Raw genomic sequence first — 25,349 nt, forward strand, 5'->3', positions numbered from 1 at the left:
GAGGCTTCCTCAGCCATGTGGAATTGTAAGTCCAATTAAACCTATTTTTTTTGTAAATTGCCCAGTTTCAGATATGTCTTTATCAGCAGCATGAGAAAATGGACTAATACATGATGTATCACATTTATTGATTTGCATGTGTTGAACCATTTTTGCATTCCTGGGATAAATCCCACTTGATGATGATGTATTATCTTTTTGGTGTATTGGTGGGTTTGATTTGCTAGTATTTTGTGGAGGATTTTTACAACTATGTTCATCAAGAGTATGGGCTTGTGTTTTATTTTCTGTTGTGTCCTTGTTTGTTTTTGGTGTCAGGGTAGTAGTAGCCTTTCAGAATGAGTTAGGAATAATTCCCTCCTCTTTAATTTTTTGGAATAGTTTCAGAAGAATTGGTGTTATTTCTTCTTTACAAATTTGGTAGTATAAGGCAGTAAAACTTTCTGGCCTTGTGCTTTTTTTTGTTGGCAGGCTTTTTATTACTGATTCAATCTCATTACTCGCTATTGGCATTTTCAGGTTTTCTATTTCTTCCTTATTAATCTCATTAGGTTGTATATGTCCAGGAATTTGTCTATTTCCTCTAGGTTTTCCAGTTTCTTAGTATGTAGTTCCCTGTAGTCATTGATAATATTTTGTATTTCTATGGTATCTATTGTACTATCTTCCTTTTTGTTTCTGATTTTATTTGCATCTTCTCTCTTTTTCTTTTGGTTAGTCTAGCTAGAAGTTTATCAATTTTGTTTATCTTTTCAAAAAATCAAATTTTCACTTTTTTTTGTCTTTTTGAGACTTTTTAAAGTTCTATTCTGATTTTTATTTTTTTCTTCTACTATTTTTGGATTTTGTTTGTTTTTGCTACTCTAATTTCTTGAGGTACATTATTAGGTTGTTTACATGAAATCGTTCTACTTTTTTGATATAGGCATTTATTGCTATAAACTTTTCTCCTAGCATTGCTTTTGCTGTAGCACATAGTTTTTGGTATATTCTGTTTTCATTTTTGTTTGTTTCAATAATTTAAAAAATTTTATTCTCAATTTCTTCATTAACTCAATGATCATTTAGGAGCTTGTTTAATTTCCATTTATTTGTACAGTTTCCAAAGTTTTAGTTTTATTCTACTGTGATCTGAGAAGATTTAAAAAATTTGTTAAGACTTGTTTTGTTGCCAAATACGTATTCTATTTTGGACAATGTTCTTTGTGCTGATGAGATGAATGTATATTCTATAGCTGTTGGATAAAATGTTTTGTGTTATTTCAATGTAGTCTAAAGTGGATTTTGAACTCAATTTTTCTTTGTTGACTTTCAGTCTAGATAATCTGTCTAATGCTATCTAATACTCTGCCTGTTATTGTATTGGCATTATATATATATGTGTATATATATATAATATATATAATTGTTATATTTGCTTGCTGAATTGATGATCTTCTCTCTCTTTAAAGTCTGTTTAATCTGACATAAGTATAGTTATTCCTGTCCACCTTTGGTTTCAATTTGCATGACATATCTTTTTCTATCTCTCCACTTTCAGTCTATATCTATTGTACAGGTGAAGTGAGTTTCTTGCAGGCAGCACATAGTAGGGTCATTAAAATATCTTATCAGCCAGTCTACGTCTTTTAAGTGGAAATTTAATTTGTTTACATTAAAAGTTATTACTGACATCTGAGAACTTATTCCTGCCATTTTGTTAACTGTTTCCTGGTTGTTTTGTATATCTTTTCCTCCTTTATTTCTCTTTTCATATTTATTACTGAGGCTTGATAGTTTTCTGTAGTGATGACATTTGAATTCTTTCTCTTTCTTATTTGTGTCTGTTCTGCTAGTGAGTTTTGTACTTTCATGTGTTTTCATAATGGTAGATAAGGTTCTTTCACTTTCGGATATAGGATTCCCTTAAGCATTTATTATAGGGTTAGTCTAGTGGTGGTGAATTCCATAAGCTTTTAATTGTGTGGGAAATACTTTATTTCTGCTTTATTTTTGAAGGATAGCCTTCCTGAATGTAGTATTCTTGGTTAGCAGATTTTTTGTTTCAACATTTTGAACATAGCATTCTATTCTCTCCTGACCTGTAAGATTCCTGCTCAGAAATCCACCCTTAATCTGATAGATGCTCCCTTAGATGTGACTTTATGTTTTCTCTTGCTATTTTTAGAAGTCTCTCTCTTTTTTTTTTTGAACTTTTAGTAGTTTAACTTGTAGTTTAACTTTTAGTAGCATACCTTGGAGAAAACTTTTTTGGCTTTTATTTATTTGAGGATATTTGAGCTTCCTATATCTGGATGTCTAAATCTTTTGTAAAACTTGGGGAGTTTTCGGCAATTATTTTGTTAAACAGGTTTTATTTCCATTTGCTTATGTCTTCTTTCTTTACTTTCTAGAACACCTAAAATTTGAATATTTGACCATTTACTGGTGTCACATGTATCACATAGTGTTTCTTCATCTTTCAGAGTATTTTTTTTTTTTTTTTTGCCTACAGCACCCAATATTCCCAGGAGGTCTCTCATCCAAGTACTAACCAGGCATGACCCTACTTATCTTCCAAGATCCAGTGAAATTGGGTGCATTCACGGTGGCATGGCCATAGACTAAATTTTTTTTTTTTTTTTGTCTGACGGAATTATTTTCAAAAGCCTGTCTTCAAGTTCTGAAGTTACTTCTTCTGCTTAACCTAGTCTATTGTTGAAACTCTATTGTGTTTTTTATTTATTTTATTGAATTATTCAGTTCCAATTTTTCTGTTTCTTTTTTTTAATGATATCTATCTTTTTGTTGAATTTCTCATTCAGGTTCTGAATTGCTTTTCTGGTTTCTTTGTATTATTTATCTGCATTCTCTTGTATCTCACTGAACTTCTTTAATAATATTTTTTTAAATTCTTTTTCAGGCATTTCATAAATTTGTTTTTCATTGGAATCCGTTGCTGTAGAATTACTGTATTACTTTGGAGTTGTCATGTTTTCTTGCTTTTTCACATTTCTTGCTGCCTTACATTGGTATCTGCACATTTGGTGTAACAGTCTCTGTTTTCATTTCTTTTTAAGATTCACTTTTGTAAGGAAAGACTTGTTTTTGTGTGTGTGTGCATGTATCTACAGTGTTAGTTGGGTAGGGAACTTTAGCTTTGATTTTGGGTGCTTACAGTAGTGTAGTCTACCTAGGAGTTCTTCAGTTGTAATCAGTGCTTAGTAGTCCATTCTTACACTGCTAGAAAGAAATGCCTAAGACTGGGTAATTTATTTTAAAAAGACTTTTAATTGGCTCATGGTTCCACAGGCTGTATAGGAAGCATGGCAACATCTGCTTCTGGTGAGGCTTCAGGGAGATTTTACTCATGGAGGAAGGCAAAACAGGAGCAGGCATCTTACATGGCAGGAGCAGGACTGAGAGAGAGTGGGAGTTGCTACACACTTTTAAACAACCTGATCTCATGATAATATTCACTATCATGAGAACAGCACCCAGGGGGATGGTGTTAAACCATTCATGAGAAACCACCCTCAAAATTCAATCACCTCTCACTAGGTCCCTCCTCCAACATTGGAGATTACAATTTGACATGAAATTTGGGTGAAGACACACATCCACACCATAGCATTCCATCCCTAGCCCCTTTCAAATCTCATGTCCTCATATGGCAAAATACAACTATGCCTTCCCAACAGTCCCCCAAAGTCTTTACTCCTTCCAGCATTAACTTGAAAGTCCAAAGTCACATATAAGACAAGGATAGTCCCTTCCATCTATGAACCTGTAAAATCAAAAATGAGTTACTTCCATCATACAACAGGGGTACAGGCATTAAGAAATTGGCCAAAAGAAAAGAGCTATAGGCCCCATGCAAGTCTGAAACCCAGCAGGGAAGTCATTAAGTCTTAAAGCTTCAGAATAATCTCCTTTGACTCCATGTTCCACATCCAGGGCACACTGATGCAAGAGGTGGGCTCCCAAGGTCTTGGACAGCTCTGCCCCTGTGGCTTTGGAGGGTTCAGCCCCCATTATTCTCACAGGCTAGCATTGAGTGCCTATGGCTTTTCCAGGCACAGGATGCAAGCTGCTGGTGGCCCTACAATACCAGAATCTGCAGGATGGTGGCCCTGTTCTCACAGCTCCACTAGGCAGTGTCCCAGTGGGAACTGTGTGAGGCTCCAACCCCATATTGCACTCTCTGAAGCAGTGGCCTAAGCTATACCTGAGTCACTTTGAACCAGGAATGGAGCTGGAGCAGCTGGGATGCAGAGAGCAGTGTTCCAAGGTTTGCAGGGCAGCAGGGCCCTGAGCCTGACTCACAAAACCATTCTTCCCTCCTAGGCTTCTGAACTTGTGATGGAAGGGGCTTCTGTGAAGGTCTCTGAAATGCCTTTGAGATTTTTTCCCCATTGTATTGGGTATTAGCACTTGGTTTATTTTTACTTATGCATATTTCTGCAGCCTGCTTGAACGTCTCCCTGAAAATGGGCTTTCCTTTTCTACCACATGGCCATGCTGCAAATTTTTCAAACTTTAATGCTTTGCTTCCCTTTTAGATATAAGTTCCAGTTTCAGGTGTTTTTTTTTTTTGCCCATGAATATGAGCGTAGGCTGCATCTTTGCTTTGCTGCTTAGAAATTTTTCTGCCACATACCTTAAGTCATCTCTCTCAAGACCAAATTTCCACAGATTGCTGGGCAGGAGCACAATCCAACAAAGCTCTTTGCCAGAGGGTAACAAAGGTGACCTTTACTCCAGTTCCCAATAAACTCCTGTTTTCCATCTGAGACCTCCTCAGCCTGGCCTTCATTATCCATAGCACTATCAGCATTTTGCTCACAAAAATTTAACAAATCTCTAGGAAGGTCCAAACTTTCCTCATCTTCTTGTCTCCTTGAGCCCTCCATACTCTTCCAACATCTGCCCATTACCCAGTTCCAATGTTGCTTCCACATTTTCAGGTATCTTTATCAAAAGGCCTCACTCTTTGGTACCAATTAGCTCATAGTTACACAGGCTGTACAGGAAGCATAGCAGCATCTGGTTCGGGTGAGGACTCAGGGAGCTTTTACTTATGGAGGAAGGCAAAGAAGGAGCAGGTATCTTGCATGACAGGAGCATGACCAAGAAAGAGGGAGAAGGTGCTACATACTTTTAAACAAACGGATCTTAAGATAACTATTGACTATCATGAGAACAGCACCCGAAGGATGGTGTTAAACCATTCATGGAAAGCACCCCCATGCGTCAATCACCTCCCACCAAGCCCTACCTTTAACATTAAGGATTACAATTCAACATGAGATTTGGGGCGGGTGGGGGACACAGATCCAAACTGTATCATAGTGTCATTAGTTTTTGTGGTTCTTCTTAGTGGCTTAGGCTGTGGTTGTTATTGTAGACTTCAGGCTTTGCTGAGGACAATGATGTCAGATGTGCTGGGCTTTGAACATCAGTGTTGGCAGTAGTGGGCTGAGTTTTCCTGTCTTTGGGCTAGTAGGCAGCATACACGGACTCTGGTGTTAGCAAGTTGAGATGGGCTGATTCTTAAACCTTCAGGCAGCTTGTTTTGGTACTGATAGTCGCAGTGCTGTGCTGATGTTTGTGCTGATCCAGTTGTTTGTGCTGATCCTTGGGCTTCTGGGTAGCATACATTGTGTTGGCAGTGGTAGCAGTGATTGCAGGGCATCCCTCTGCTTCCAGGTGGCATGCACAGGGTGCTGGGAGTGTTGGTGAGAGGCTGGGAAGGCAAGTCCTCAGGTCCCCAGGTAGCACATATAGGTGGGTGCCAGTGGTGACAGACAATGCTGGCCTGTCTTTAGGCTCTCTGATGGTGCACATGGGCACAAGCTATGATGAGTGGGGAGGAGTGATTTCCAAACTCCCAGACAATGTGCTTGGGCATCAGCCACAGGTGTTTTGTTTCATTATTACGCTCTCTGATGGTGCACACATGTGCCAGAAGCAGAAGACAAAATGAGTTGATCCCTAGGTTCCTGGACTGCACAGCCAAGTGGGCCCAAGCAAAACATGGGGTGCCATGCCCACCCTGCTGAGGGCACTGGGTTCCTGCACCTCAGGAAGAGGCTCTATGCAGGGCCACCTGGGGCAGTGTCCCCAGATTCCACCCCATGTCAGGGTGACTGCCAGGTCTGACACTCCCAACAGCTGGGCCTGGGGCCCATGATCTGCTCCTGGAGAATCCCCCCACAACTCCCTCTCCCTGCAGGGCCATGAGCTTGACAAGAGGGAGTTCTGGGCTGCCCATGACCACCAGGACCACAGCAGGAGCTTGTGGAGGTGTCACCCCTGCCTCCAATGCCAGTCTGAGCCCAGCAAGGACCTGGAGCCCCTGCCACAGGCTGTGAGGGGATGTGGCTGGGGCTGCATTCTCCACAGAGCTGATGGAAGCCAGAAGCAGGCAGTAGCCCCACCCTCCCAGGTGTGGCTGCAGTCACCCAAATCAGGGTTGTGGACTTGGACCTCCCTGTTCTCTTGGGCAGGAGTCCCACACCCCCGGGCACAGATGCAGTCACCCAAGTTGGGGCTGTAGACCTGGGCCTCTCTGCACTCTTGGGGGTTGAGGAAGGTTACCCTCTGCCCTTGCAGGCTCAGAGGTGCCTGCTCCTGCTGCATGGCCTCTCCATACTCCCAGCACCCACTCAGATCTCAGAGCAGAGTTAGGGCTGAGCTTGGGTGCTATCACAGCCCAGCTGGTGTGTGCATGCACAGGCCCTGCCACCTTGGCTCCCCTGGACTTTGGGCACTGAGAAGTGTTGGGGGAAAGCTGAAGGAGATGCTGAGGGTTGCTCGGCACAGGCCTGAAGGTGCCCCTTGGTGCAATCAGCCTGAGTGTCATGGACAGTGGCAGGAGGCAGATGGACTGGAGTGAGGACTTGCAGTGCCTTTTCTGGGCTTGCCCCTAGCTGCCCATGGACCAGTCATGCACACTTCCTCTCCTCTAAGGCCCATAAAAGTCCCTGGTTCAGCCAGAGCAGAGAAGAGGATCGAGAGATGATGGGATGACCAGCTGCAGGGAGGAGCTACCCACTCCCCTAAGAACGGCAGACAATGGGATGACCTGCCTGCAGAGGGGAGCCACCCACTCTAGGGCCTCCTCTCTGCTGACAGCTGCAGACAACAAGATGACCAGCTGAGGAGCTACCCTCTCTGCTGATAGCTGAACACTTGCTGGTACAACCAGCTGCAGAGAGGAACTACTTTCTCTGCTGACAACTGACAATTTGTTGGCATGACCTGTGTGCAGAAAGGAGCTACCCTGTCTGCTAGGAGCTAAACACCTGTGAGGACACCCTGGTTACAGACAGGAACTACCCAGGTCTTCTCTGAGCTGTTCTGTTGCTCAATAAAGCTCCTCTTCCTTTTGCTCACCCTCCACTTGTCTGTATACTTCATTCTTCCTTGTCACAGGACAAGATCTCGGGACCTGCTGAATGGCAAGACTAAAAGAGTTGCTGTAACAGAAGCAGGGCTGAAACATGCTCCTTGCTCACCACATTGCAGGTGAAGAGAAGAGCTATAGCCCTTTGGGGAGCCCAGACCTCGGAGCTCCTTGGGCAGGGCTGTGACTCCCTCTTTGGGACCCTGTGGTTGCTGGTATCTCCAAGCTTCTGGGCACCACCACGTTCTTTGGTGCCAGCCAGGGAAACTGCTTGCAGTGTGCCTAGTCCAGCTGCAGCCACACAGAGAGCTGGTGCCCATCCTGGCACCTAGATCTGTCTGCCCGTGGCAGCAGTCAGCATGTCTGAATGCCGTGGCCAGACCCCGCACTCGTTCACACCCACCCCTCACTGCTCCATGCCTGACTCCAGTCTCCCTTGGAGGTGTGGGATCCAGGCCAGTAGCATGAGTTGAGTGTAACCTGCCAGGCCAAATGGGCAGAACGAGCCGAGTGGGTGCAAGCAAAACTCAGACAAAGACACCACTGGTCACAAGTTTCTAGCCGTAAAAGCAACATCCCAAAGATCCCATAACGTTGTCATTGATTAAAATGCCATCATGTGTCATTTGCCACATGATTGTACTTTCAGGATAAACTGAATGCTCTGGATAATCTCAGGACATGTTTTGAACTAAGGCAGATAAAGTACAGGTATCTAGATTCATTGCCTGTCCAGCTTGATTCAGAGAAAGAGAGAAAAATTACATGAACAGAGCTAACAAGGATGTAAAATGCAAAAATTTATTACTTATGAACATTTTCTAATGTCTCAAACTGAAGGTTTATTCCATCCATCACATTAGTATATGACTGCTGTTCTCCATATAAAGAGCATTCCTGACTTCCTTTTCATGGCAGACTAAGGAGCATGAAAAATTCCCCAGCTGTTAAAAAAATATATATACACATATATATGTATATATATAAAATATATATATATATAAAATCTCTCAGAAACACAATTATGTTTGCAAGAAAGTAATTTTCTAGTCAGTGATCAAAAATTGATGAGAGATGTAATAAGACTGATAGACTTTGAATTTATGGCAGTGATAGGAGCATTTATTGGTTTCTACACAAAGGGGTTTGCATTTTGACTTTTTGAATCTTTTATAGTAACACAGCTTAAAACACAAACACATTTTAAGTGGTTATACACATACAGAAAATAAGAATTTGAATACTCACAAGGGGAGGAGATGAAATTAAGGCACCCAGATACTCATAGTACCAGGGATCTTGAAGGTCTGTACTTTTAGTGAAGGGGAGACAAAAGAAACCACACACACATTCACACGCACACACACAAACACACATTTCTGTCTTGAACTAGGCATTAGAAAGAATAAAAAAATCCCTCAGGTAGGTATGATTTGGTATTTATAATATATGGTCTGGGGAATCCCAAGGGGAGAAATTAATATGAAATGCCTGTCTTAGATTGTTCATGCTGCTATAACAAACTACCTGAGGCTGGGTAATCTACAAAGAATAAAAATTTCTTTCTCTCACTTCTGAAGGGTGGGAAGTCCAAGATCCAGATACTGGCAAATTCAATGTCTAATGAGAGCCTGGTCTCTGCTTTTAAGACAATAATTTTATCACTGTTCTAACATGGTGAAACTGCAAAAGGAGGCAAAAAGGACCTAGCTAGTCTCCTCTAGCTCTTTTGTAAAAACACAAATCCTAATGAGGGAATATCTCTCATGCCCTAATCACCTCCCAAAGGCTATACCTCTTATACTATTGTATTAGGTAAGGATTAAGTTTCAATGTACATTTGAAGAGGACCCAAATGTTCAAACCATAGCAGTGTATTTAGGGTGATCCTAAGAGACCTAACAGAAATAGCTTTGTTGATCATGAACTAGCATTTCAAAATTACAGTCAGCATGAGCAAGAGTCAGTAGAATTAGATATCAGAATTTTGGAAGACAGGATTATCAGTCACAAGTTATAACATAGCTATGTTTAAAATGGTTAAATAAATTTAAGATGGAGTAAAAAAGCATGAGAAAGAAGTCCTAATTTATTCGAAAACCAGGTATTTTTGAAAAAAAAAAAAAAGCAACTATGCCTTCTAGAATACCTAAAAAAATGTAGGCACTGACATTAAGACAAATTACAAAAGATTGGTATAGTTTAGTTTAGAACCGATAAAATAGAGCTAAAGTTGAAGAACTTAATCTGAAACCAATACAGCTTGGAAGAGAATGAAATGTGAAATGGAGATTAAAAGATAAAGAGAATTTAAAAAGAAGATTCAATATAGATGGAACTGGATTTGCATAGAATAATGTAGAAAATAGGGAGGAGGAGAAACATTCAAAGGGATAATGGCTGAATTATCTTCAGATTCAGAGAGCTTAATCAATCATAAAGAGAATAACTTTTAAAATAAATCTAGACTCATTTACTAGCATTCAAAACCCCAAAGACAAAAAGTTCTGAATAGAGCCGGATAAATAATACATTAACTACAGAGAAGCGGCAATTTGACAGACAATATACTTCTTAACAGCAGAAGACATCAGAAGTCTGTGGAAATATATAATGTATTTTGTGTGTGTGTGTGTGTGTGTGTGTGTGTGTATAAACTATGTGTCAATAATCAGATTTTTATCCAGCTAAATTGTCACTAAAAAGGTGCTTGAATTAATCAAGCATAAACATATTTGTAAAAGCACTGAAGAGTTAAGAAGCAAAAAATCAAAATTTAGAAGCAGGTAAAAACCGAGAGAGAGAAACCCTGGATTTATAGCTTCATTTGTTCTGAAGACTTTTGCCAATCTAGAAGAAATTAGTCTGAAATGGAGCAAAAATTTGGCAATTTCCTGGCATGAGGAAAGAAAAATCAAAGGTAGAGTCTGATAGGATCTTGGTATGTACTCTCAAGATGTGGTTGAACTGGAAATGTATCAGTCTTTGTGTTAACTGGTGACTTTCAACTTTATTACATCTGCAAAGACCCTGTTTCCAAATAAGGTTACATTAACAGATACTAAGGGTTAGGACTTCAACATATCTTTATTAGGAGTACAATTCAACTCACAGCATGCCTTACTTAGATTCTACGTCAGTAAATTGTGGATTATAATAATATATCTCTCATTTGGTTAATATTAGGATTAGATGAAATAACAGGTAATAATCAGAATAACATGACCCATCAATATCTCAATGAAGATTTATGATCATAAATACATACAGGATATATACAGGATATAAATACAGGATAATGCAATCCTTGGTGTAATTATATGTTACCTTTTGGTCTCCCTCTCTAAGATGGCAGGAATGATTCTTTGTTGTACTGCATTTATAACATGTAGTATAGGGCTTAGTGGATTATAGAGTCAAGATTAATGTTTGTTAAATGAAAAAGTAAATTTAATTTTATCCTTGCAACTACCACGTATTGGAAGATTCATTATCCCCATATTTCAGATGAGGAAATTGTGGTTCTTAGAGTCTCTAACATTGCCCGAGCAGAAGCGGCCAGAAAGTGGTAAAACAAGTGTAAAACAAACATTCAAACAAAACCGTCACATTTTCTCTTCCCAACATTCCCATGATCTGAGAGAAGAGGGGAATTATTTATTTATAAGAAATTCTGAGGATAAGAATATTTTGCACAGTTTAAACTGCATGCTCTTAGCAATATATATTTCCTTGAGTGGTTATTCACTCATGAAATAGTTTTCTTCATTTCGCATGTCTACTAACTTTATTTGATGCTTCCATTGTCCTTGTAGCTTTACCTCAGACATCTACATAGCAAGATAGAAATGGGGCCAGTTACTGTATGTAAGGAGTGGGATTATATTCCATCTACATTTCTGCCTGAATGTCTCCTTTTCAGCAGTTGTGGGGAGGAAACCGTGAGTCCTAGAAAAAGACTTTACTTATTCTTCTCTCTCCAAGATTCTTGTGCCCAAAGCCCACATGACCCTAAATATTCTTCAGGAGAGCCTATATTCTAGGTCCTATTGTGCATGAGTGGTGACTGTTCTTGTGACCATTCCATTTGTTTCTTCAAGGAAGCAATGCTAGGCATTGCTCTATGGAAAGTGAGTATTGTTAACAATTGCATTGTCTGAAACCACACTTAGGAAACAAAAAATTTAGACACAGAAAAGCCATGAAGATAAAATCTTGGACATGACACCATGAGCATGAAGAGGGCCACTCCCAGGGATTTGTGGGGTCCAGACCACTGATGCTCCCACTGCATGAGAAAGGTTCACAGGAAAAGCACTCTCTGTTCCCCTCAATTGGCCATGGTTCATGCTCCTTTCATTGGTGGGAATGTTCCTCTAGTACTTCCCTCTAGAGTTATAGTGCTGACAATAGCCTGATTCAGTTTCTTTGTTACTGGTGTATTCAGAGAAGAATTCCCATCACTCAGTTACCTTACGTTTTTCTTTTCCTAGGATTTCTTTTTCTTTTTCTTTCTCTTCCCTCCTTTCTTCCTATCTTTCCTGTCTTATTTTTAAAATAAAATTATATATAAAGTGTACAAAGTGATGTTTTGATACACATAGAGTGTATCACACTGAATACTACAGTTACACTAATTAACACATCCATTGCTTCACATGGTTACCTTTTTTGTGGTGGGAACTCTTAAGATCTATTGTCTTAGCAAATTTTAAGCATATGATAAAATATTATTCCCATCCCCACACTTCACATTAGATCTCTAGAACTTATTCATACTTTTAACAGAAATTTTATACCCTTTGACAGACATCTCTCCATTTCCCTCTCTCCCTGCCCCTTGGAAACCACCAATCTACTCTTTGCTTCTATGAATTTGACTTTTTAAGATTTCACACATAATGTGAGATTATGCAATATTTTTCTTTCTGTGTCTGGCTTATTTTACCTAGATAATGCCATTTTCGTTAATTAGACTTCCCAAGTGCCTTTGAACTCTTTCATCCTCACTCTACTCCCAATGCTGAACACCTTTCACAACATACTCTCCTGGGACATGGACCATAGGGCCCTAGGACCCAGGCGCCTAATAATGGCACTAACTCTTGTGAGCAGTGTGGAGGGAAGGGACTAGTGGAGTCAGGGTCCATAAAATCAGCCTCTGCAGCTCTTGTAGAAAACAGCAAGAAATAGCAGCAGTACAGCCTTCTGAAACTGGTGAGTCTCAAGGTGAGGCCAAGGAAATTATGAGGAAGAGGAAGCTGATGAGTGGAGGGGGAATCCAGAAGCCTGGTATGAAAATGAGATAGAACTCTTTCAATAAGGCCTAGTGTAGTAGATGACAACCTTGCCACAGTACTTAAGTTCTGGCACAAGCGTTACAGACCAAAGGCTGTGATTTCCCTCAGAACTGAGGCTAAGTCATTTTATGGCTTGTAGAATCAAAACTTCTGTAGGCTCAAAGACCCCTAAGTACATCATAGCTATGAGGCCAAGCCTCTTGCCTAGCTAGGTCATAATATTTTTTTTCTTCCCTAGTCTGAATTCATCTATGAACCTAGGTGACTGCTCCTTCTAGGCAATCATAGCTGGGCTCAAATCTTCCATTACCATTTTGGTTAGTTCAGAATCTGTCTGACTTTTCCAAACTGTTAATGACTCATGGTCAGAGACCATGTTTTGCTCATTGACACCTAGAATGAATAACCACAATGACCACTCCTTTGTGAATAATCAGTCTATGAGTTTGGACTGATTGAGTTGGCATACTGAAGAGCCAAAACAATGCCCCAGATGGCCAACAATTCTTCATTTCTCAGATTAGGAGTTCTCAGTTTCACTGAGGAAAATTCAGAGGGAGGAAAAATCATTCCAGCTATTAAGGAATTACAAAGTAACTATGAAAGCTAAAAGTACATTATTACCTGGAAGAATCTATCAGTGCTACAAGAAGCTCAAAAAGAACATATGTCTTCCTGTATTTGTTTAAAAATCTGGGAGGCATACCTGACTCCAGCCTTTCTCTGTCCCCTTAACCTTTCTTACATTAAATTTTCTTGTAGCACTCCTCACCCCTCAAAATTATCCTTTCTTCTCCATTTACATGGTTATTACTTTTGTTCAGATCTTAATCACTTGTCCTTTGAACTATTTGGGACTCTCCAAAAAGCCTCCCTACCTTCTGTGATTCCCCTTTGACCTATCTGCTATGGTCTCAATGTTTGTGTCCTCAGAAAATTCTTGTGTTGAAATCCTAACCTCCCTCCCACCTCCAAGGTGATGGTATTAGAAATTGGAACCTTTGTGAGGTAATTAGGTTATGAGGGCTCATGGTTGAGAATGGTACCTCTATAAAAGAGATGGTAAAGAGCTAACTAGCCCCTTCCACCATGTTGGGACACAATGAGAAGGTGCCACCTCTGAACTAAGAAATGAGCTCTAGCCAGACACTGAATCTGCTGGCACTTTGATCTTATGCTTCTTAGCTTCCAGAACTATGAGGTTTGAATGCTAGTTGTTTATAAGCCACCCAGTTTATGGTATTTTGTTTTAGCAGTTAAAGTGGTCTAAGACACCATCTATTGCATATCACGTTCCTTTTCAAATATTCTGATTCCCTACAGTGTACGTGACAATGCCTACTATCAGACAGACTTCTAAGGATCCTCTCAAGGCTGCCACTGCTTCCCTTTAAACATCTTTTGATACTCTACTCTCCTGCCTCCTTTTCCCCAAAGAACTTGGGATCCAGCAGCCCCTAGTGCCTCATTACTAGTCATTACTTAACATCTATGGAGGCAGGATTTTCTTGTTTTTACCTTTGCCTAAAAGGACAGTCCTTATTCTCACCCAGGAAATGTTACCTCATTTTATTTTTTTGTCCTTTGATGCTCTTAGCTTGTTGCATCTTTAGACCTAACAGAACTTCAGAATATGACAGCCCCTTTTCCTTCCCACAATAGCACCTAAAGTTACATATCATTTATTCTATTTCATTTGTGAGAAAACAATATGGAATTGAAATAGCTTTTAGGTTTACACAATCAGTATAAGAGCCAGAATTGTCATTTTTTTCTGCTTGAGGCTAACTTTCAGACCATATTACCCTGCTTCATTATCTGAAATATTGCCTCCTTATTTTATGATTGTCATTATTAGAGCCACAACTGTACTGCATTATAAATGTTTGCAAGTCAATTTTCTCTATTAATTAGGTAAGTTCTCAAAAGATAATGATTTTTGCTTAATCTATGTGATGTACTGCTGTCTTTAGCATTCTGACCAGGAACTAAGAAAACACTATTTTCTCACTTGTTCAAATAGATCAAGCCATTCAGAGTAACTATACTTGAGATTATTGGAAAGGAGAAGGCTTTACAGATAAGGTGAATTAGTTCAATCTTATTTCTCAAATTCACACTGAGTCATTTTCCTAATCAGATATTGAAATGCAGGGCAGATCTGATACATAATTTTGCCTACTCCAGTTTTAACTCCTGAATTCTTGGTTTGTTTCAAAGCCCTACAATGGGTAGATTTTTAAAAATATATATTGTATAATTTATGTTTAGAAAATCTGGAATATTCAAGGTGAAAGTTCTTGGATTAAATGAATACTTCCATTATCTTCTCTGGCAGCTACAGTCTTCTAATATCTTCTCATGGACACCTCAATCCTCTTAGAGAAGACCTATCAAATGGGACAGGGGTGAAAGATCAGTCATTGTAGCTATGCTGATTACATGCTTCCTAGGCTCCCTCTCGTTTTTCTTTTTTCTCTTTTTTTGAGACGGAGCCTCGCTCTGTCTCTGGGCTGGAGTACAGTGGGCTCACTGCAACCTCCACCCACCAGGTCTGGTTCAAGCAATTCTGCCTCAGCCTCCCAACTAGCTAGGATTACAGGCATGCACCACCACACCCAGCTAATTTCTGTATTTTTAGTAGAGACAGGGTTTCACGGTGTTGGCCAGGCTGGTCTTGAACTCCTGACCTCATGATCTGCCTGCCTTGGCCTTCCAAAGCTAGGCTCCCTCTCTTATCCTGCCATGACTCCCTGGCTACTTTCGATCTCTTTGGCTGTGACAGTCATTGCTGTTACTCTTCTTAGTACCTGGACTCTTTCTCTTTGCTTAGTAGTCAGGGAAAGCAAATGATACCCCACAAAAGAAACAGCTATAATCAAAGTAGATGAGTTTACAGAATGTAAATTACATATGCTAAGGATAATTGGATCCTGGTCACAAGGAAGAACAGGTAATTTTACTTACCAGGTAAGTGGATTCCTGTATAAATTTACTTGCCTAAAACTCACTCCCTGACTTCTATTCCATCTTTGGTGAACTTCAGCTCATTTGATGAGAGCAGGTCCTCATGTAATGTCATTTCACACAACGTTGTGTCATTATAACATTGATAAGAAAAAAAATGGGTTTCCGGCAGGGGCCGCTGTCTGTGTGGTGTTTGCATATTCTCTCCATGTCAGACTGGACTTTTTCCAGGGACCCAAATAGTTTCCTTCTACATCCCAGTGATGTACAGCTGAAGTCTAAATTGTCCCAGTGTGACTGAATGGTTGTGTGTGTGAGTGCTCCCTGTAATGCAATGGCGTTCTGGTTCCCTGAGCTTTTGGGAACCAACCCAAAGCTGCCAGGATAAGCTTGGACCACCTGTAACCCTGAACTGGAATAAGTGGGTTGGGAAATGTATGAATGAATGAATGAAAATCATTGTAAAGTAAAAATTAGTAAAGTGTACTGAAATCATATAAATGCATGACAATAGATGATACTTGTGATTGCTGGTTTTTAAACTGTGTGGTGGTAGAAGATTCTTCTTACAATTTTCCTTTATCTCTATTTTGTTACCTGTAACATTAAGATAACAATATTAATTACTCCTTAGTATTTTTTAAAAGGATGAAATGAGATAAAGAATATAAAACATTGTGGCTGATTAAGAATTAAGAATATAAAACATATGATTAATTAAGATTAAGAATATAAAACATATGATACATACTTGGTTAAATATAAGGGAAGATGAAGACAGTGATTTTAAAAACTTTATTGGGACAGATACAGGGCCTCAGTGGAAACCCACACTCTACTATGTTTAGAACACATACTTTTTATGTTTCTGTACTTCTCTCCTACATTTTAAGGTACCCTGGGTCTCCAGATTGATCAGGAAACTTTACATGGCATCACCCAGCAATGACTCCGCTGCTCCAGTCTCTGAATTCCTCCTCATCTGCTTCCCCGACTTCCAGAGTTGGCAGCACTGGCTGTCCCTGCCCCTCAGCCTTCTCTTCCTCCTGGCCATGGGGGCTAACACCACCCTCCAGATCACCATCCAGCTGGAGTCCTCTCTGCACCAGCCCCTGTACTACCTGCTCAGCCTCTTCTCCCTGCTGGACATAGTGCTCTGCCTCACTGTCATCCCCAAGGTCCTGGCCATCTTCTGGTTTGACCTCAGGTCAATCAGCTTTCCAGCCTGCTTCCTCCAGATGTTCATCATAAACAGTTTTTTGACCATGGAGTCCTGCACATTCATGGTCATGGCCTATGACCATTATGTGGCCATCTGCCATCCACTGAGATACCCATCTATCATCACTGACCAGTTTGTGGCTAGGGCTGTGGTCTTTGTTATAGCCCGGAATGCCTTTGTTTCTCTTCCTGTTCCCATGCTTTCTGCCAGGCTCAGATACTCTGTGGGAAACATAATCAAGAACTGCATCTGCACTAACCTGTCTGTGTCCAAACTCTCTTGTGATGACATCACTTTCAATCAGCTCTACCAGTTTGTGGCAGGCTGGACTCTGTTGGGCTCTGACCTTATCCTTATTATTATCTCCTATTCTTTTATATTGAAAGTTGTGCTGAGGATCAAGGCCGAGGGTGCTGTGGCCAAGGCCTTGAGCACGTGTGGTTCCCACTTCATCCTCATCTTCTTCTTCAGCACAGTCCTGCTGGTTCTGGTCATCACTAACCTGGCCAGGAAGACAATTCCTCCGGATGTCCCCATCCTGCTCAATATCCTGCACCACCTCATCCCCCCAGCTCTGAAACCCCATTGTTTATGGTATGAGAACCAAGGAGATCAAGCAGGGAATCCAGAACCTGCTGAAGAGGTTATAAGAGTAAAAAGGATTAGATCCACCTTTAGAGTTGTTAATTAAAATTGGGAAATGAGGAATTATTTTTATGTTGGAAAGGAAATTTCACTTTTAAATCCTGGCCTGAGTTCTGATTCTTCTGTTCTCAATATCTCAGGCAACAATGAACACATTTATTTGTGAATCTTTGTTTTCTGTTACTTGAAAGGAAACCTCCCTTTTCTGGATTCTATGGTTACTTCGGAATTTTTCCTGAACTAATCCGCAATGAAGAATCTTGCCAAGACTTTGACAAATGGAGCTGTATTAGAATGGAAGTGTTTGACCACTAAAGAAACAAACTTTATAAAATGCCCTTAAAAAGATCAGCCTGTCTTCTGAACTGCAAATGACACGGATTCCTTTCCTGTCTCTGATTCAGCCTGGCAGACGGCTGCCTGGCTTGGGTGCCATGAAGGCATGGCTTGGGTTAAGTACAGATGTTGACCCTGGAACAACTTGGGGTTGAGTGCCTTGCCCTGAACACCCCGACTCTCTTCCATGGCGCCTGAGACAGATGTGCTATTCCCTGGCTCCTAAAATTCTCCCATACCTCTCTGAGGGCAGCATTTCCATTCTTTCTCTCTACTTAGATTTTCTCTCTTCAGTTTTTGGTTTGTAAATGAGGTTGACAAAGTTTTAGGATTTTTAGGTTGGGGGCGGGGGAGTTGTATTGTTTGAAGTGCTTTATGTTCTTGTATTCATCATCTTCATCTTCATGTCGTTATAATCATAGTTCCTATCTCACCTTGAACTGCCCATCATAGGCGCGAATGAGCCATCCTGTTCATTCCCTCTGTTGCTGTTTGCTGCAGCCTCCCTCCTGAGCTGTGGCTGGCAAAGCTGCCAACAGTTTCCCAGACCTGAAAGTTCTAGGGTTTGTTTTTCACAGAATAGTGTATTCTACTATTTTGGCATTTCCTTCTTAATGATGCCACACAGTTCAGTATATTCAAGGAATATTAAACAGTTTTAATCTGTCTGTTTTGGGGATGTAAGTTAAGATTTCAAGTTCGTCATTTGTCCAAGCATTGTTTGACAACTGTCCCAACTGGACTATCCTACTTTCATTTGTACTGAAGCTTATCTTTGCTGAATGACTTGTATTAAAATTAATATCTCTACAGTGTTTAAAAAATTTTATGTTACAGCACTTCTTTTATTACAGGCCTCCTATACAATAGCCCTAACATACTTTTGACTTATCTTAAACTTTGTTTTCTCTGCCACTGTAGCCCAAATGAACTGCTCATTATTTCTTGAAAACTACTTATTCCCATTTTGCTCTCTCTCTTTTCAATCATTTGATGCTTCTCAGATAAGCCTTCTTTTACCATTATCACCATTTGCCAAACCCCATCTTTCCTACCAGGTTTAATTCAAATGCCACCTCCCACAGTAGGTCTTCCTTTCCTGATCCTCCTGACTGGAATCATTATTCTTGCATCTTGTGTGGCTGTATTTCTTTCTCTGACACTGTCATAAGCTTCTTTTAGGTTGAGAGTATTTTATTCATCTTTAAAATTCGGCATGGCTACTTTTACTGTCCCTTATACAGATAAATTTAAAATAAAAATATATTGAACAAAATGTGTAGAACATTTTATAAATGATCTCTTATCTCTCATTTTCTTTGATAACTAATTGGAAACAGCAATAAAATCTTATACTATTATGTGTCCTTATAGTACCCAACACAGAGCCTTATTTTGAGCCAGCACAAAATGAACCTCTATACAGTGAAGACCATTAGGATTGAGACAGTCTGGACAATGGAAATTGTATTCTCAGATAAAATAATTTGGCTAAATTTGTGTACTCAGATTTCATGAACTTTGGCTAAACTCATAGATTCTGGCTTTATTACCTTGAAAATGGTGTTAATTTATTTTTTATTGTTTTTTCGAAGAGCGAATTAACTAATAAAAGTTTTTGTATAATGAGTATATACACATTAAATTATATGCGTTGAATTATTTATTATTATTATTTCCCCAAGCATGCTGCTTCCCCTGCTGCGCTCTGAATAATAGGCTGGCCATTATTGCATACCTTATTTACCTTGGTGTATAAGGTATCCATGGAATTTGAGTCCTCCTCTGTCTCTCTAGTTGTTTTTGTCACTAGTTTATTTTCTTGAGAAGTTCTATTGCTTACATGAGGGTTATCATGTAGGAACTCCAAGCAATTGGGTGCCCCATAGGACTTTTAGTTTAACATAGCCGATTTATATCCATTTCAGTCTGGGTGCACCACGAGGCTCTCCACAAGCTTTCCTTCTGAAACACGTAGGGACGGCCATTGAAGATACGTGGCTATACCACTCCAGTGATCACATTCTTTAAGGTTACCAGGCTTCCAATGCCACTTGTCCCTCCAAATTGTAGCAACAATCCCATCTGGTATGTTTGAGAGAGACGACACAATAATTATAAACTAGGAAACTTTTCACCATGTCCAAGCAACTGTCTTGGTAAATTATCTTCGTGATTCATGACCACACAGTGTGCAGAGGCTTCACTGCTTTGCAATCCCTGCTCAAAGCAGTGTGAAGAATCCTCATTCTCAGTTTACCTATAAAATATCAAATGAAATAAACAGAGTCCACAAATTCTGTATTACAAATTTTCTCCAGAGTGTCCTATTGGGTTCTTATTTTAGTACAACTTTTCTTCTTGGGGTAGAACAACTTCTGCAACTTCTCTCAAAATCAGGTATCACTTGGCACTTCATCTGAGAAAAGTTGTTTGGTTATTACTCGCTGCTTCTGAAGCATTTTTAATAGAAAAGAGTGATAGTCTCTTTCCTTGGTGTTATCACTTTCGTCTGCCACTCTCCTTTCTATCATAATTTCCCCTTTCTTTGCTTTATTATCCTTCCTAATTCAGACTCTTCCCAAATGAGGGCCTCTGGTTCAGGCACACAGACAATACACAAATCAGACCGCAGCAGGAATCTCCCTGGGATCTTTTCTTTTCTCTAGGAAGAGGAGTAGGGTTGGAAGGTAATAGGTAGTGTGTAACGAAACCATCTCTATCCTCAGGCATTATTTATGGTCAGTCCTAGCTTGGCCAGAGGAGGTGAGGCTGATACCCAACCCAAGGTTTCCTTTGGAGGACAGAGAGAGAAGTTCAAAGTGACATAGGTAAAATCTCACCCAGTTATGCACCATTGTCTGCAACACAATTGTCTTCCCACCATCTCATTCTTGGAGCCCAGCCTTGTGAGGTGAGAAAGAGAAAGGATTATGTCTCGGCATCCTCTCCAGCTTCCTCACTCCTACTGCTGGTACCAAGAGGCTTTCCAAGGCATTTTTCCTTCACTGTCACACATATTTGGACAAATCTTATACCTGTCCAGTGAGTGAGTTGGATTTTCATGCTCTTATTAATAACAAATATTCCACTTGCCCATTCCAATTTTGAAGCCACTGTGATGTAGGTATTAGGGAAATGATATGTCTGCAATATGTTATGCTTTATAGCCCATTCTTATATACTGGCTATAATAAAATGGCCCCGGTTTATGGATACTATGTAATTCTCATTTAAACATAATTTTTCTAAGAGTATACCTAAAGTCTGAAATGAAGTTCTCTCTCTCCTAAGTCTAGAAATATTTGTTTTTCAAATATATATGGTTTTTATTTATAATGCCTCAAGTCTCCTGGATGTTCCCTCAACTTTCTTTCTGTTCACCACTATCCCAATATTGGATTTTATCTTCTGGGTTTTCTGCCCATGCCTCCCTGAAGAATAGGCCTATGCTCTGGGATCAGATGCCTAAAATAGCCTTAGCCCTGGTGGGCTGTGGGGAGAGAAGTGGCAGAGTGGAGCTCTGGACAGGAAAATAGCTTCTGGAACCTCAGAGTGGGGAGGTCTGATGGTGCATTAAACAGTCACAAGTAGTACTTACAGTACAGCATCCTTGAGCTGCTAGGTCTGCTTTGGAACCAGGAAAATTATAAGGATGAGAGTCTTGTAGGGACCCAGGTGTTCCATATAAGCATGAAGAAGTAATTCTTCTGGTAGAAATGCAGCAGATCTGGGGCTGAAGATTCAGATTCTGCCAATATCGCCAATATCCCAAAATCTGCTGTATCCCTGCTTTTCCATGGGGAAAAGTTTTTGTTAATGTGAACTGTACACTACCCATTTAAACAAAACTGAGATTTCCAGAATGAAGGTTCTTGAATTACATCTATACCTTCATTATTGTCTATGACAGCTGTAGACTAGGAGACTCAGTGAGTTTATGTTATCAACTATAATTCACCCCTCCTAGAGAAGATTGCCATGGAAGCACCAGAAAAGATAGGGCCATTAATCCCAACTGCCTTGATTTCTCCCTGCTGGGCTTCCCATCTCAGTGCCCTTGCTCTCAGTGTTCTTTCCTGCTTCTCTGTCTGGGACAGAAAACCTTTTCCATTGCTCAAGCCACAATACTCCTCAGAAAACTTCAGACTGGGCATGGGGTCAATTTTAATCTTTTGTTCGTTGCCCCAGCAAAAAGAATATAATATCTAACAGGAAACAAAGCCAATGCCTCTAGAGAAATAGACTTATTTCTTTGGAATCTGGCCACAAGTATGTATAGTCTGACTAACAGAATAAATAGGCTTTTATTTGGATGTATATCTGAAGCTGTAGTTGTTTCTAATTCCAATTCTACCTTTCGTCATCCTTTGTTAACAACATCTAGTTGTAGTTTCCAAATAAATCTTATATGAAAGAATGGTGCTCCTATTACCACATTTGGAAGTATCTAGAAATTTTGGAGTTCTTTACTGAATAGCCACATTGGTTCTTAAAAAAAAAAAAAATAAAAACTTCACTGGTTTAAGGTAGAGGTAGGGGAAGAGTAATGTCTACTTTAAGACAAAGAAGCTGGGTTATAGGTTGCTGAAAAGTCCTAATCCCTGGTAGAGATTCTGTGAGGAGCTAAGCTAAGCTAACTGTGGATTTGTTGATCACCCCTGTTCTAAATGAGGTCTTCCCATTGTGAAATCAGAAAGACCAGTCTAATATATATATACACACACATATATATATATATATATGTGTGTGTGTGTGTGTGTGTATGTATATAGAATATATATATATATTCTTTCTCCCATTCATCTATTGATAGCATTAGGTTGATTCCATATGTTGCTATTGGAAACAGTGCTGCAGTAAACATGGGAGTATAGTTATCTCTTTGACATACTGATTTAATTTTCTGCTATAAAGGGAAACAAAATCCTGTCATGTGGTATGGTATGGATGAGTCTGGAGGACATTATATTAAGTGAAATATTAAGACAAAAAAAAAAAAACAAATACCACATGATCTCACTCAAATGAAGAATATGAAAAAGTTTTCTATAAAGTCTTAAACAGTAGAATGGTGGTTACCAGAGTCTGGATAGTTAAGTGGGAGGGAGGGATTGAGAGATGTTTGTCAAAAGATAAATAATTACAGTTAGATTAGAGGAGGCTGTTCGAGAAATCTATTGCACAGCATGGTGACTATAGTTAATGATGACATATTGTATTCTTGAAAAATGAAAAGATAGTGAACATTTAGTGGTGTTCTCCCTACACAAATGATAGCTATGTGAGGTAGTGCATATGCTAATTAGCTAGATTTAACTATTCCACACTGTATATATACTTTAAAACATGTTGTACACAATAAACACTTGAAATTTAATCTGTCAATTAAAAACATAATAAAAGAAATCCCCAAAAACTTTGATGGGTAGTATTGCAAAAGAAAATGAAAACTGTAATTTTGACCTGACCCAGAGATTGAACAAATTAAAAAAATTCCTGCATCCAATCCAACTCAAGAGACATGGTGCCATGTGACCAACACCAAGATTAAACTTGTATCCTAAGGAAAATAAAAGGAGAGTTTAGTTTCCCATAACTCTAGACCTCTGCTGTTCAATACAGTAGTTAAGAGCCATATGTGGCTATTGAGGCCTTGAGAAGTGGCCAGTTCAAATTGCAACATACTATAATTGTAAAGTGCACAACTGATTTTGAAGGCTTAGTACAAAAAGAATGAATAATACAAAATAGCTCTTTCATACTTTAAAATATTGACTACATGTTAAAGTGGTTGTCAGCAAAGCCTGAGTCCTGTTCTCTCACTCTCCTACCTGCATAGCAGGAGTTTCACCTCTCACTCCACCTTCTCCACCAACTACCGGTCCCTGGGGTGAGTCCAACTGCCCAGCTACAGCACCCGGCAGATCAGCAGTGCAGCCAGCATCTATGCAGGTGCTGGGGGCGGGGGTGGGGGGGCTCGGGTTCCCTGATCTCTACGTTCTGGTTCATCAGCTTCTAGGTGGCTTGAAGTCTGGGGGCCTGGCCACAGGGATGGCCAGGGGTCTGGCAGGAATGGGAGGCATCCAAGATGAGAAGGAGACCATGCAAGGCCTGAATGACTGCCGGGCCTCCTAGGTGGACAGAGTGAGGAGCCTGGAGACTGAGAATTGGAAGCTGGAGAGCAAAATCCAGGAGCATCTGGAGAGGAAGGGACCCTGGGTCAGAGACTGGGGGTGTTACTTCAAGACCTTTGAGTACCTAAGGGCTCAGATCTTCGCAAATACTGTGGACTATGCCCGCATCATTCTGCAGATCAAAAATGCCCATCTTGCGGCTGCTGACTTTAGAATCAAGTATGAGACAGAGCTGGTCATGTGCCAGTCTGCGGAGAGTGACTTCCATGGGCTCCACAAGGTCGTTGATAACACCAATGTCACTCAGCTGCAGTTGGAGACAGAGATCGAGGCTGTCAAGGAGGAGCTGCTCTTCATGAAGAACCATGAAGAGGAAGTAAAAGGCCTACAAGCCCAGATTGCCAGATCTGGGTTGACCATGGAGATAGATGCCCCCAAATCTCAGGACCGCGCCAAGATCATGGCAGACATTAGGTGCAATACGACGAGCTGGCTGGGAAGAACTGAGAGAAGCTGGACAAGTACTGGTTTCGCAGGTTGAGGGGAGCACCACAGTGGTCACACGCAGTCCGCTAAGGTCGGAGCTGCTGAGATGATGCTCATGGAACTGAGACATACAGTCCAGTCTTTGGAGATAGACCTGGACTGGATGAGAAATCTGAAAGCCAGCTTAGAGAACAGCCTGAGGGAGTTGGAGGCCCGGTATGCCCTGCAGATGGAGCAGCTCAACGGGATCCTGCTGCACCTGGAGTCAGAGCTGGCACAGACCTGAGCAGAGAGGCAGCGCTAGGCCCAGGAGTAGTAAGCCCTGCTGAACATCAAGGTCAAGCTGGAGGCTGAGATGGCCACCTACCGCCACCTGCTGGAAGACAATGAAGACTTCAATCTTGGTTGTTGCCTTGGACAGCCCCAACTCCATGCAAACCATTCAAAAGACTACCACCCGCCAGATAGTGGACGGCAAAGTGGTGTCTGAGACCAATGACACCAAAGTTCTGAGACATTAAGCCAGCAGAGGCAGAGTACCATTTAGGGAGCAGGAGGCCAATAAAAAGTTCAGAGTTTAAAAAAAATATTGGTTACATGTTAAAGTGATACTATTTCAGATATGCTAAGTAAAATAACATATTAAATTCAATTTTACATGTTTTCTTTCACTTTTTAAAGATGGCTACTAAAAATTTAAAATGACATGTGGTTTGCATTATATTAATATTTCTCTTATAGTCATTATAGGGCTGCTATAGAGTATAGGGCAAGTTATAACATATTAGGCAAAATGGAAGGGCCAGTTTGTGTCTTCCAACTTATAAATGTACCTTCATATATTTACACTTAATTCTCACCTTTGGGAA

At 40.4% G+C, this 25,349-nt stretch overlaps 2 protein-coding genes across 2 annotated transcripts in view; both read left to right on the forward strand.

Annotated features, from left to right (window-relative positions):
- LOC105488673 (olfactory receptor family 56 subfamily A member 1) overlaps window positions 1-25,349 on the forward strand; it is a 55,561-nt gene that overhangs the window by 14,873 nt on the left and 15,339 nt on the right. The gene's annotated exons all lie outside the window — the stretch shown is intronic.
- On the forward strand, window positions 16,569-17,526 carry LOC105488671 (olfactory receptor 56A4). The gene is given in 2 exon segments (XM_011752948.3): window positions 16,569-17,453; window positions 17,455-17,526. Coding segments are annotated over 2 exon segments (942 nt in total). The 5' UTR covers window positions 16,569-16,583.

The sequence above is a fragment of the Macaca nemestrina genome, chromosome 12 (assembly GCF_043159975.1).
Source record: "Macaca nemestrina isolate mMacNem1 chromosome 12, mMacNem.hap1, whole genome shotgun sequence".
Taxonomy (NCBI): domain Eukaryota; kingdom Metazoa; phylum Chordata; class Mammalia; order Primates; family Cercopithecidae; genus Macaca; species Macaca nemestrina.